General features: G+C 28.9%; 1 protein-coding gene across 1 annotated transcript in view; it reads right to left on the minus strand.

Annotated features, from left to right (window-relative positions):
- Positions 1 to 2,187: 2,187 nt before the first annotated feature.
- LOC118202194 (T-complex protein 11-like protein 1) overlaps positions 2,188 to 14,038 on the minus strand; it is a 60,609-nt gene continuing 48,758 nt past the window's right edge. The window contains exon 10 of the mRNA XM_035374352.2: positions 2,188 to 11,145. Within this exon, the coding sequence (XP_035230243.1) occupies positions 10,952 to 11,145 (194 nt within the window). The 3' untranslated portion in view covers positions 2,188 to 10,951. The remainder of the gene's footprint in view (positions 11,146 to 14,038) is intronic.

The following is a 14,038-nucleotide window of genomic DNA, read 5'->3' on the forward strand; positions in this document are numbered from 1 at the left end:
AAAATGGATTTAATTGGATTATTAAGTTACGGCAAAGCAGAGTTATCTGCCCTAAAAGGAGGGATACCTACATGAAGAACTTTCTAAGGGAAACCAGCTGGCATGCATGTTACAATGAGAAAAACCACGAAAACGCCCATGCAACCAGCCCGTTTGCCGGGATTCGAACCCCGGAGCGAACTACCAGTGTTTAGCGACTTTCCCGCTTGGCTGTTTGTGGGCCTTTATCAAATGGAAGGTGATAATTTTATTTAAAATGAATGTCAGAAGTACCAAGATGTTTCGAAAAGTTGGATGCTTTTTAATACACTTGCAGAATGCCTGAAGAAAAAAAGCAAGACATTAAAAAGAAAAAAATAATTTTTTGCGTAAAATGTAGTATTTTTTAAAAATTTAAAACTTTTTAATCTTATATTTGATTCTTGCGATTTCAAAAATAAAATATTTGACTAAAATATGAATAACATTTAAAAAAAAACTAAATGTAGGATGATAAAATTGCGTAAAGCAATGAGCACAATGTTAACGCTATTTAAAGCAAGATATGCAAGTCATCCTAAGTTAAAATATCTGTTATACATCTTTCTCATTTATATATCTTTTCTGAAAGGAAAATTTAAAGGTGTGTTAACTGTGCTTTACTGTATTTTCTCTTTTAATATATTCAGTTTTCAGATGCATCATAGCCTGGGACACAAAGTGTTCTTCCGAAAGAAACACAATTCAAATAAATAAAATAAAATCCTGGAAAATTTATATTAATAAATATATTTAAAATGCTCAGTTCAAATGAATAAATAGAAAATTTGAAGAGACAATGTAACACAAACAATTAAAATAAAAGTCTAAAAATTAAAAAATTACCTAAAATAATAATAATTGTGACCAAAAAAAATTATAAAGAAAACTATTTGAAAAAAATAAACAATGCACCTTATATTTAAACTACGCAGTTCGAACGGGTAAATAGAAATTTTTAGAACAGTCATTCGAAAGAAACCATGCAACTTAAATAATTAAAATGAAATTTGAAAAAGAAAAAAAAATATATTTAAAATAATAACATAAAAATATAATCTAAAGAACATTGTGATTTTTTTCCCTCTCATGGGAATAGAATAAAAGAAAATAGGTTGCCATATATTAAGAAGTTCGGCAAGTGAACTAACTATTCTTGGCGCAAACTGAAAAAAAAGTGCCAACATAAATTTGTGAATTTCTCCATAAATTTCGCACCAAATTTTACAAAATTTCATATTTGGGCATAATTTGAGTCGTAGAATCGAAATATGTAAAAAAAATTGTATATTATGTTGGAAAAAGTCCGATTTCGTGTCAACATAACTATGCTAGAATACAGCTATATATAAATCTAATATAGATCCTAAATCGCACTTTCAAGACATGAAGAACACAATTTGAATTTCGTCAATCGGCCCAGTAGAATGGGAGATATAGAACTGACCCATTTTTTTTTTCGCAGTGTACATCATAAAAATTCAAGGATTATTATACTGCACAGATTTTTACTGATATCTGCAAATATAAAAATAATGATATAATGTAACAAATATTTTATAAAATAACCAATCTGAAATATGTTTTTCATGGAATGAACAAATGGTAAACCTAATTATCATTATCCAATCCAATTCTACAAATCTGTGTTTTTTTTTAATAGTTATTATTTTTCTATTTATAATGCATTTCTTTAACACTGAGTATTTTCATGACAATATGAAGGAAATAATAGCTGTAAGATTGGCAGATTTCAATATTAAATGCCCCACACTAATTTATAAAAAATTTTAGAAAGTATAATCAGAACTAATATGAAGACTTTACTATTTTAGAACGAAAATTTTTGGGTTATATTCAAATTCGTAAAGGCCCAAATAAAGTAGGTTTTATAGGAATTTTTCAACCATTTCGTGATGCGATTAAACTTTTTAATAAAAACTTTTTAATAAAACTTAAATAAAACAAAATGCATTCAATTTTTTTTTTTTTTTTGTTAAAATAAATTATCTACACATAATAACTATATACACTTTCACCCTCTATGTGTTATATTAAAACCAGCTGTATGTTTATCAATACATTTAAATCTACAGCCAAATAAAAAATGGTTATCAAGTTGCTAAATTTGTTGTACATGCTAATTCATCAAACAGGCATTTAACTAAGTTTTTTTTTTTTTTTTTTTTTTGAATTTATTGCTTTTACACATTCTTCAAAATGCCCAATGCAATCACATAAATTGTATGTTGACATCTGACGATAGAAACCCCCCCCCAAAATGGTTTAAAAGTTAGTTACCTATTAATATCCATTTATATCTGCAAAAACATCTTTTCCTATAATAATATCTTTGCTAAATTATTTTCAGAAAAACACTTCTTTTACTTAAAATAAAAATTGTCTAAGGAATTTTTAGAAACAATTGCTTTTTTGTGGTATTTAGAAAATGATAAATATTCTCATCATCCTTTGTTACAATGTAATTTGATTTACAATTTGACACACAATAATGATGAATCAATAACTTAGTAAATTGATAGAATTACCAATGAGCAAGAATGTATGAACATTATATGGTTGGTTGCAAAAGTGATCAACATGATGGACGGAAAGAATGACTCATCTGTAAATTTCTTGATTAAAGCCACGGGCTTCTTCTTTTGAAGATCACAACTCAAGACCCTATCTATGTTGGGTCCTTGCCGATAAAGGTACACAGGTATAATAAGGCAGATCAGTTAGCAATATTTTCAACCTTCGTCCTAGTGCACCAAAAATGGAAATACCTCTTCTGATTTCCCACTTGAAAAATATTTGTACATCAGTGCTTATAACAGAAGTGGCAAGAATGTCATGACTCAGAACAAACAGGCAGAAAAAGACACACTTTTTTTCCCCTTTTTTAAGCAGTCAGCCTCACACTGATGAGCAAACATACTGTTTTTATTCAGTATTTTTTTAGAGACAAAAAGCCTTTGCTATTTACTTGTTTCACTGTGGACTGAGGAATGATCACCCCTGTCCATGACCTGCTATTCTAGAGATTTGGATCACTACACTTTTTTACCATGAACTAACTCACTAGGTTTCTTTGGGGGGAGGGAAACTAAGCCAGAATCCAATGCCTACAAATACATTTCCCGTAAATTAATTAACATTTGATGAAAAGAATTTGACGAAAGGCTTTTCCTGTAATAATATCATTTAATCATTTTAATGATTTAAAGTACACTTTTACCTAGTTCCATTATGATTAAAAATGGGCATGAGTGAATGCTCCAGAAAATCTACTAATGGAGCTAATTAATTTATACTGTGATATAAATCTTAGTCAAATATTGGAAGATACAGATCTGATTAACTTACCCTCAGTTACAAATATTTGTACAGTCAAAAGTCTTTAATCCGGACTCGTCGGGACTTCGGCGATTCCGGATTATCGATTTTTCCAGATTATAGATCATCAGTTTAAATCTGGTAAGATGGCATGCAGAAATTATAAAATTAAAAATATGAAACCGTAATTTATAAAATAATGAGCAATTATGATCTAAAGGTATCCAAATTTACCAAAAAAGAAGCCTAATATTTATTTGTTTACTTTATTAAACATTTCTTTTAACGCGCGGATGCGTAAAGCATACCTTACTCATAGCCGAAATTAGAAAATTGCAACCAGAAAACTATGTGATTTGTATTCGTGATATTTATAATGACGAGGAATTTGATTTAAATCATATCAAAGACGGAGTACATCGAAATTAAATACTACATTTAGTAAGGAATTATAAGCCGACTAAAATAAAAACATCTGCCCTGAAGATAACGATAGTGTTGACAGATCAACTTCCAGTTCATTGCGCGCCGCGACGTGCCCCCCCCCCGCGCAGAGCAGCGTGAAATTGATAAACAGATTTCGGAACGGTTAGATAAACAAAAGATATGCTTTTATCCATTTTTTGTAGCAATTCGTTTTTTGTTTGATGGACATCGAAACATACTTTCGTTTTCTAGATCCTTTGGGAGCTCCAGCATCGGAAATTCTATTTGACATAATCGAAAGTTCAAGCTTACTTTTAGAAAATTGCTCTTACAGTCTGCAAAAAATAATAAGCCGGATCCAATTTGAAGATTAAGGAACAACGCAATTATCAACATTAACTGAAATAGATAATTAGATAATTTTAGCTTTTACCGTCCGTTATACATTAAACGCGCACGCGAAAACGTATTCTGCACTTACGCAGATGCATATGCGCAGTCGTAAATGTCTTGCGCGCACGAGTAAAACGCCTATGCGCATGCGTCAATGCGGCGCATGCGCAGAAAGATTTTAGCTTTGAGGTCCGGATTATAGATCATTCCGGATTACGGGTGTCCGAATTAACGACTTTTGACTGTATAAAGAATAATTGCTTTGTTTGGGAACATATTTATATATGAACAGTCTGGTTTTAGCACAGCTGAAAATTTGCATATCTAAAGAAGAACCAGATTGATGGATGTACTTCTACAATTCGTAATGAAGATGATTTCTATCAGTTTTTCTTGAAGGTTATAAACTTTAGCAAAATCGAAATGCCATGAGGTGTAGTAACTGAAAGTTGTAGTAAGCAATAAATAAATTTATAATTATTTACATATGTATATTTTTTTCTGTATGTTTCAAAGAAAAATTTAATAAATAAAAAAAAAGAGTATGGGTTTTCATTATTTATTCCTAAGTTTTGTCCCATTTGGAAAGCTTTTGTAATTTGCTTTTTTTTTTAGTTTGAAACAAAAGTGAGATATTTAGTAGTTTATTTAAAACATTAAAATTATTTGAGATAAATATCAATATGAAAATTTAATATTTAGCTGTCAGTACATTTCAATTACAAAGTGTAACTACCAGAAATTCCTTGCATATGCCAATTTTAAAAGTTATGACGAATTAAAATTTAATTAATTAAAAGATTTGTTTTTTTATTAAAATCCTTTTTGGGGGAGGGAAAAGGAGGAGGAATCAAGCCCATCAATTGCTTTCAGATCATGTATTTGTCCTGCATGCAACTTGAGTCTGAGACCGCTGATCTAAGAAACTTGGATAGTCAATACCATCAAAAATCCACAAACTGAGAGGAAAATCTATGGGTCTATTTCTATTGCCTGCTTACTTTATTATGTCATTAAAATCTGATTAATTTTTACTTTTTACTATATACCTGTCACATTGCACATAGACTGACTGCAGACATTATTCATTCATTTAAGCAGCTATAAAATTCCACTCTGCATAAGTGTTTACAGTCAAAAGCATACCCATTATAGAAAGAAAACAAGCTAAAAGCAGCATTAAATGGATAAATTAATTGGTAAAATCTACTGATATTTATCCGAAACAAAATTTTATAGCTCATCCTAAAAAGAACTGCAGCATCCTGAAGTTCCCGAGATCTCAATATTTTGATGATCACACCGATAGAAAAAAGAAATTAATGTTTACTAAAAAGCATGCAATTGCATTGTGTGTTCATGAGATTAGGAATATTACATTTGCCATTAAAATCAAAATTATCCATTTTTTTCCCTAGGAGATATTGACTTTATTCTAAAAGTTTCTTTATCACTTAGTATTTATTTTAATTAATTCATAATACAATTTTGTGTTACATGCAATTACTTTTGATTTTTCAGTTTGCATTTATGCATTATGGTATTTATATATTACTAAAAAAATTCACTCAGTTTTATTTAACCAGTAAATAATAGATGTACATAAAAATGAAGTTGGACACCAGTATATATATATTTGACATCAGTTTCTTTTCAAAAGTTGTACATCAAGTTAAACAGTGGGAAAAAATCTAGGGGTAGTAAAAACTGGCAATTTATTAACAGCAATTACACTTTTTTTTTTTTTTTTATTTCCATTCATAGTTCCAGTTTTTGTATTTAAAGCAGAGAAATGTAAATTTATAAAATCTTAAATGCCCCTTATAAATCCATGCACAAAATATCAGATCTATTTTACAACTTGCTTCTTTTTTCTTATTAAAATTTAAAATAATTTAGATTGTCATTTTAATATTATCCTTGTTTAATTGAATGTATCAGCAACTGAGGAGATACAATAACCAATAACTGGCTAGTTTTAATTTATTTTGGTTCAAATTCTGGCAACTGAGGGAAATGACTGCATGCCAGCTTTAGGTTTTTCTACATATGTACAACAGTTTCTCTTAGAAAACTTCCAAATAGGGATTCTTTTTAAGATTTGAGCCATGGAATGCTCAGTTAAAATATTTAACCTAATCTAACTTTTTAAAAATTTTTATAATTTTATAACATGAAGAATAGTTAATAAACATTTATCAAAGATGCATTAGTGACATTTCTTCCATAATCTAAAAGTTTATTAAATATAATAAACTATAATATCCATAAAAGGATTTTAAATGAAATTACTTTATTCAGCACTATTTCAGCAATACATCCATCAGAAAAACATCATGGAATTTCATGTGTATACATTTCATATCACAGAGAAAAATCCTGTGCTGAATTAAGTAAAGGAGTGTTACAAGTGGGAGGATGTTTACAACAACTTGCTATATCACACAATTAATATTCTGTAAAAGGACTTTGCAGTAAACTTCAGATTACATAAGTTTATCAAACATTCCTATCTGAACAATAAGAATGTAGCTGTCACAATATGTGTATATATCTCTAAAAATGTATAATAACCTTTACAACTAAAGAGTTCTTCATTTTAGCGAGAAGCATTCTAAATAATTGTTTAACCAGATAAATAGTAAGTAAGTATATAGATAAGTAGATATAAATTATTGTTTAGTAAACAGGGTTCATAGCCACATTTTAGTTAAAAAAATAAGCACCTGTCTAATTACATCATACACAACTGCATAACCTTAAAAATTAGACTTGTAATTTAAAATATGAGAAATGAAGTACTTATTAGAGAGAATAAGCATTACCTCAACCATGGAAAATAATTACTTTCTTTTTTTTTTAATTTCAAATAATAGTTCAATTTACAGAAATAGTTTACAATGAGAGGAAAAAAAAAAAAAAAAAACTATAAAGAACTAAACCATATTACAAGATTTAATGATGAAATTTCAGTTCAAAATAGAGAAAATAAATAATAATAAGGCATATTTATTGTATTTGCTTGGAACCTATAATAAATACAATTTATTTTCCTACTAATATCGATATTTAAATAATTTAAATCTAAATTCTGAACATTTTCTAAATTTTCATTGTATATCAGTTTTCTCTTAACAGATATTGCAAGCAAAGTAATTTAAGTAAAAAAGAGGAACATTTCTGAAATCAGAAGACAGAAATTTGCTTCATGCAGTCATCTTTAACAGTAAAAGCTTAACTAACCCGCATACTTGAAAATTGGCGAATATTCGGACAGTCAAGCGTAACTTGAAGGAGCGGAGAAAGGGGGGGGTAGACTGTAGCTGCTCTTTAGATTTTTCTGCTAAATAAATGCTTTTGACATTTCAATATGTGCATCATATAAAAATAAACCAACGGAACTAAAAAATATTCTGCTTAGCAAGCACAGTAAAACTCTTTCAAGTGTTCATAAACAAATCTCCAACTGAACATCAAAATGAATTATCTCTGCAAAATATCGCAAACGTTATTGTGCAATACATGTGCCTTAATTCTTCTCTACGTGATATTATGCAATCGGAATCAACAACTGCAGGTATTGGGAGAATAAAGAACTAAATAACTGGTGTTTTTCATTCTAACTTTCAACAGACGGCGTTAAAATTTCCGGAATAGAATCATTCTTTGCTTGGGTTGGTAGACCGCAGAACTTTTAGTCCTAGTCAATCCAGATTGGAAAGTGACCCCCCCCCAAAAAAAACATGGCGGTAGGAAGTAAGATGGAGTCGCCCTAAACAAGTTTCTCCCGTACCCTGCTCTGAAGCACCGGCGATCCCTACGTGGTGACCAAAACATCGGGTCATTTACCATTGAGTTCTATGGGATTTGACGCGATCGGATGTAAATATTTTGTAATTACGTCGTAAATATACATATAAATGTATATATTTTCTTTTTCTACAACACTTCAGAGTCATAAGTATGTGAAAACAACATATTTTTAAACAACATTTCATTCTGAACGGAATTAAATGCTATACTTTTCACAGGACAGTTTTCTCAGAATGGTTTAATTTGAATGAAATATTTTCACAAGTTTTCGTTAATTACATTAGAAAAAAAAAATTAAGGTAATTCGATTTTATTCATTTAAGGTACAAAAATTAAGATCAAAGTTTATTGTATTATTAATATTAAAATTATGCATTATTTCTTTTCTATTTATAGAGCTTCTTCCTAAAATACTTTCTTAAATATGACATGATTTTTTGGCTTCTGAGGCATCTTTTAAATCGAAAAATGTAAGTCAATTTATAATTAATGCTTTATTCGGTTCATTTTAAATTAGAGAATTATTAGGAATTAGCGAAATACTTTAAATAAGTATTTCGCTAATTCCTAATAATTAAATAGGTATTTAATAGTACTTGACTTTCTCTGAACATTTCTGAAAGGGAATAAAATAAGTTTTTGTTTTTTAAGTATTATTTAAAACTTGTAACTGAGTTATTATAAAATGTAAGGGGAATAATTCTTTTAATTATACTTATCAGGTTTTTTTTTAACCCTTCATTTCAACAATACATATTCCAAAACTTTTTATTACGTTCTTAAGTGCGCATCTCATAGCATTTGCTTTACAATACCTTTCAACAGATTGCTTTCCAATACGAACAATTCTTGCTTAAATAGTTTTATAACGTATTTGTCAACAGGATTTCAATTTATGTTTACAATTCAATATTAAGGTTATTATATATTTAGATAACATTTATAATCATTATAAATTAGATACATTTAATAATTAGATTTCTTCACAGTACTTTCACAGTTGTTTATAAGTGAATAAATTATTCATTTCAAATACATTTATAAATAATTTAATGAATATTTAAGTATTTTGTCAAAGGCAGATACATGCTTTTTGCAAGCACATGCATAAATACCCATACATATTTCCTATTTTTCATTTCTGGCATGTGCAAATCTTTAATTTCTGTGCATTCACTATATTTTTCGTGTAAAGTAATTTACACTAATTTAGCATACACCCGAAAGTTTTACATAAAAAATATATATGAATATAATTTGAATGAAAATTATAAGTATTCTTTTTAATACCCACTCAAAGGTCAGTGTTTCTTCAAAATTCCTCCACGATGGCATCTCTCTTTTTAGGCAGATAGCCCTTGCATGCATTACTCTATTTAATAAAAACTTAATCTGACCTATGTGCCTAATTACAAATATTTTAACATACATAATTTTATATTTATAAAACGTGTAAGCCCAAAGTGATTATTTTTCAGATATATAAAATTAAAACGATGGGTTTAAAATGAGCAGCAGTAAAGCCTCTCCTCTAAAAAATTTTAAAAGGTACATGTTACAATAATATATGGATGTGAAAAAAATTTGTTTTATTTAAAACATTTTGACGTTTGGAAAATAAAATAAAAGTAGCGATAACTCTATCAAGGGTATCGAAAGACGTATACAATTTTAAATGTACCGTAAGGTATTTTTCATTCTTTAAGCATAACATTTTTCTTAAAATCTATATTTTTGTAGTGCAACAGCTTATAATTTTATAAAACAAATTCATAATCAAAGTTATCGAAAAATAACCAAGATGTCATTTTTGCGTAAATGTCACTAAACTATACAAATTGCTATTATCCATCACACTATGAATGTTTCTTTCATGCGAAAGTGTCCCTTTTTCGATTTCTATGGAACTATCGTGTGTCGAAATACTATCAGAATCTTGTCAAACGAGCTTCTGAATGTAAACAAAGAACACCCCATCTGGTGCCCCAGCTTCAAAGCAGTGCTTCACTTTTAGCGCCGGTTGGCCCATCCTCCCTCTCCTACCTCCATGAAAAAAAAGGGGCGGTCCATTGCTTGTTTTGCAACGAACTGTAACAGTTTCAATATTCAAGATTTTGCGGAGAAAGGGGAGACCTCCCAACCTTCGTACTGTATAATGTATTGGCCAAAAAAATGAAATTACTTCCTACCTCCATGAGTATTTGGGTGGGAGGAAAAGAATGTCAAATGTAGCAGAATTTTCTACTGCTTTCGCAATTCTTTGACCAATAGATCGACGGGCACCTGTCTACTCTTCGTGCACACCAAAGGTTATGTTAATGCAGAGAAAGGGGGAAAAGCTATTTCCGGGAGTATGACTCATCTGACATTCCATATTAGGAAGAAAAGTATAAGGGCTTTAAAGAAAAAGTAAGCACCTATAAGGGCCTTTATATTTTATTTTCAAATATAAGGACTTATAAGCACTTATAAGGACCGCTACGAACCCTGGTAAAGTAGAGGTTATGACAGGATAAAATACTTGTTATTCAGCTCTCAAGTGAAAATGTTCAAAGTTTAAAGACTGCTTAATTTTACCATTACAACAGCTACATTTGAACAGTAAATTTAACAATACTGTTTGATCCCTTTGATCATTTCTGCAGAAAGTGGTAAATAGAGTAATATTTAAAGTTTAATGACTACTTAATTTTACAGTTACAACTGCTACATTTGAATAGCAAATTTAACAATATTGTTTGATCCCCTTTGATCATTTCTGCAGAAAGTGGTGAATAGAGTAATTACTTTTATTTACTTTGCATATTTTCTTTCCTTAGTAAAGGAATATTTCATTAATGTAAAATTAGTTCAGTATGTATACTATATAGACTTCAAATTTTAAATAAAATGTCATTAAAACATTTTTGTGTGAATTGGTCAATAATATTTTCTAAAAACTAAAAGTTCATTGTAAAATATTTTATTTGTTTCGTTTTTGTTGATCGATTATATCATTATAGTATTCATCAAAAACTGCTTGATTGTGTTTAACCAATGATAAAAATTGTCCAGCAAAACTTGAGAGTTCATTTTGTAAAGATGAAAGACCAGGAGGTATCTTCAAATTAGATGATGAGTGCAAAGCTAGTTCCAAGAACTCCAATATACGCTTAGCTAAAAATTAAAATGCCATTGAAACAAAATTTTTTTCAAACATTATAAGTACATTCAAACAGCAAAATAATTACACAAACTTCTTCTGTAAGACATATATATATATATCATGTCTACAAAAGTCCTTACCCAACCTTTATTTTCGCAACAGTTGGTTTTCAACCTATACTTCCAAAACAAAAGTGTTTTAAATGATGCAAATATTCATGTTTGGACATTAAAAAAACTACGAAGTCTAAATTTTTATACATTATTTGTTCTTTATACTTATATATAGGAAAACTTTATGCTCATTATGAAAAATCAAAATAAAAAAGTTTGATTTCTATATGACAAAAACTGTGCAAGATAATTTAATTTTAAAATTTTGGGTTATTTGACATTTTGAACTTGAATTTAAAGTTCAGTTAATAAATAAATTAGAAAAATTCGAAGTTAATTTTTTCCCTTTAAATGTTTTCTAATGATTGATATATTGTTTTGTGATTTACTAATGGATAATATTCCTTAATTTGTAAGTTTTCAAATACTAAAAATTGTAAAAAAATTAATATTGTCATGAAATTTTGTTGCTTTGTAAACATAGTGTAATAATAAAAAAAATCATTAAACTAAAAATATTTCTAATTTATGTATAAAAAAAAAAAATATTATGAGCTGGCAGTATTGAAGTTTGCACAAGTTTTCTAGAACACTAATTCTATACGATTCTGAAAATAAGATTTCCTTTTTGAAAAAAATAAAATTGTCAATACTTTCCTTAATAATTAATATAGGCATAGTTTGACTGTCTAAAATTCAACCCTGGCTGGCATTCTTCCAAAACACGTAGACTTGTCCAGAAGAGGCATTAATGCTTGCTGCGACTTAAAAAGTCACGTGAAAGTCTTCCCCTCTCCGGAAAGAGAGAATGGAGGGAAAGAACGGTCCCCATCCTTTCACCCTATTTTGAGAATAATTCAGTTCCAATGGTGTATGCGTATTTGCGCTCATGGTTGCGGATGAGGCGGTCGAACTATATCAATATCACTTAATCTGTTAACATCAGAAACCTTTTACTAAATTGATATTTTAGTTTTAATTGCTTTTAAATGTGTATATGAAACCTAAATAGGCTATCCAAATTTAAAATGAAATATCTCAATCAAATTTTGTTATACAAGAGCAATGCATTTTTATTTTGCATTTTTTAATCAGTGCAAAATTTTCCAAAATGCAAGTAAGGAACATATAAAATGTGAAATTTTGTAATTTTTATACAGTATTTTTTAAAAAATTTACATGCCAAAACATGAAAATTTTCATCTTTTAAAACATTTTTGCAACTGGAAGTATATGTCTGCAAGCAATGATTATGGAAATTGTTATGTCCATATCAGCACTATGTGCTCATATACACATATAAAGTATTTGAAAGAGTTGACAACAGACTTTATTTTTTAAATAACAATTTTAGTCATGTCTTTCAGAGTAACAGAAGTTTATGAAAACAGTTTGAAACTGCAATTTGCAGTTCTCCTGAAAGTAACTTTCACTATAGCAAAAATTTCCATATGCTTAATTATTACTGTGCTTTAGTAACTTAAATACAAAAGTTTCCATACTAACATGCAGAATTTATGGAGACAACCCAGAAAAAATTTATTACTTATTATAAATTTTCAGTGCCTCTTAGTGATTGAATCTCAATATTTTTTAACTAAATTTAGGGTGCAACACAAAGAACAAAAGAGGAGAAAAAACTGGTAGGCCAATGAAAAAGAAAAATTAATCATTATATCTTCAAATTATTATAAAAGTATTGATATTCTACATCTACAGCATGATGAACGGGGGGGGGGGGATTTCATATTTACAGAATCTTCCCAGCAACAGCATTAATAATTAGTTTTATAAAATTTTCTATTTTATTTTGAGCAATTTTATAAATCAATGGTGAAGGTTAGGATCAATATTTAAATTAAAAAAAACTGTAGTCACACTTCCACAATATTCTGTATATTTCTACATACAGGTATGTCCAAAACACAGGTAGTTTTGAAATGTTTTAAAACTAAATTAAAAATTAAAACAAAGTTTAATAAGTGTAATATAAAATAACAAACTTGCGATTTCAAATTTGATTAATTGATAACAGAAAAGCATTCACTAATATGCATTTTTGCATTCCATTTCTTTATATTTTTAAAAGGAAAGAAATAATTTATCAAGCAAAGCAGTAATAACAATTTTTGAAAAACCAATTTTGGTCAAGAAAACATCTTGCGCAATATGCTGCAAAATAAGTAAAAAATAAAAATTGTAGAAAGCTCACCTAAAAGTTACCAAGAGCTGCTGCTCCAAAAGGTTTAAGACGTTTTCAAAAATTAATACACATGAAAAGCAAATCATTAGACATGTAAAACATAAATACAATAAAATTAAAAAACAGAAAAAGTTAAAAAGTAAGCGGAAAATGGTAAATCAGCCTAATTCGACATCCAAACAGGCTTTTCAAGGGAAATTTCATTTATTTGAACGTCGAATCAAGCTAACCCCATTACGCGTTTCGCCAAAACAGACAATTGAAACTTTTTCGCTAAAAAATTTTTTGACAAAGTGTCTTGGAAATTTTAATAGTCTCAATTCTCTGTTCCAATTTCCCGACGCGTCCGCTCAGAATGACACATTAAGGTGTTAAAATATGTTAATCAAAATCAAACTTTCTAAATCTAGTCTAAAATTAAAATCAAAACGAAAATAAATAGCGATGAGCTATTAGTCCTAAAAATACAAATACATTCGGGCTGGGCCTGCAAGCTTAAAGATTAACAATTTTATTTTTAAAAAATTGATTTTATAAAACTGTAAGAAAACCTGTAGTCAATAAACAATATAAAATAACCATTCATCG

The sequence above is a fragment of the Stegodyphus dumicola genome, chromosome 10 (assembly GCF_044657685.1).
Source record: "Stegodyphus dumicola isolate Sdum_Otavi_A_Nest chromosome 10, ASM4465768v1".
Classification (NCBI taxonomy): Eukaryota; Metazoa; Arthropoda; class Arachnida; order Araneae; family Eresidae; genus Stegodyphus; species Stegodyphus dumicola.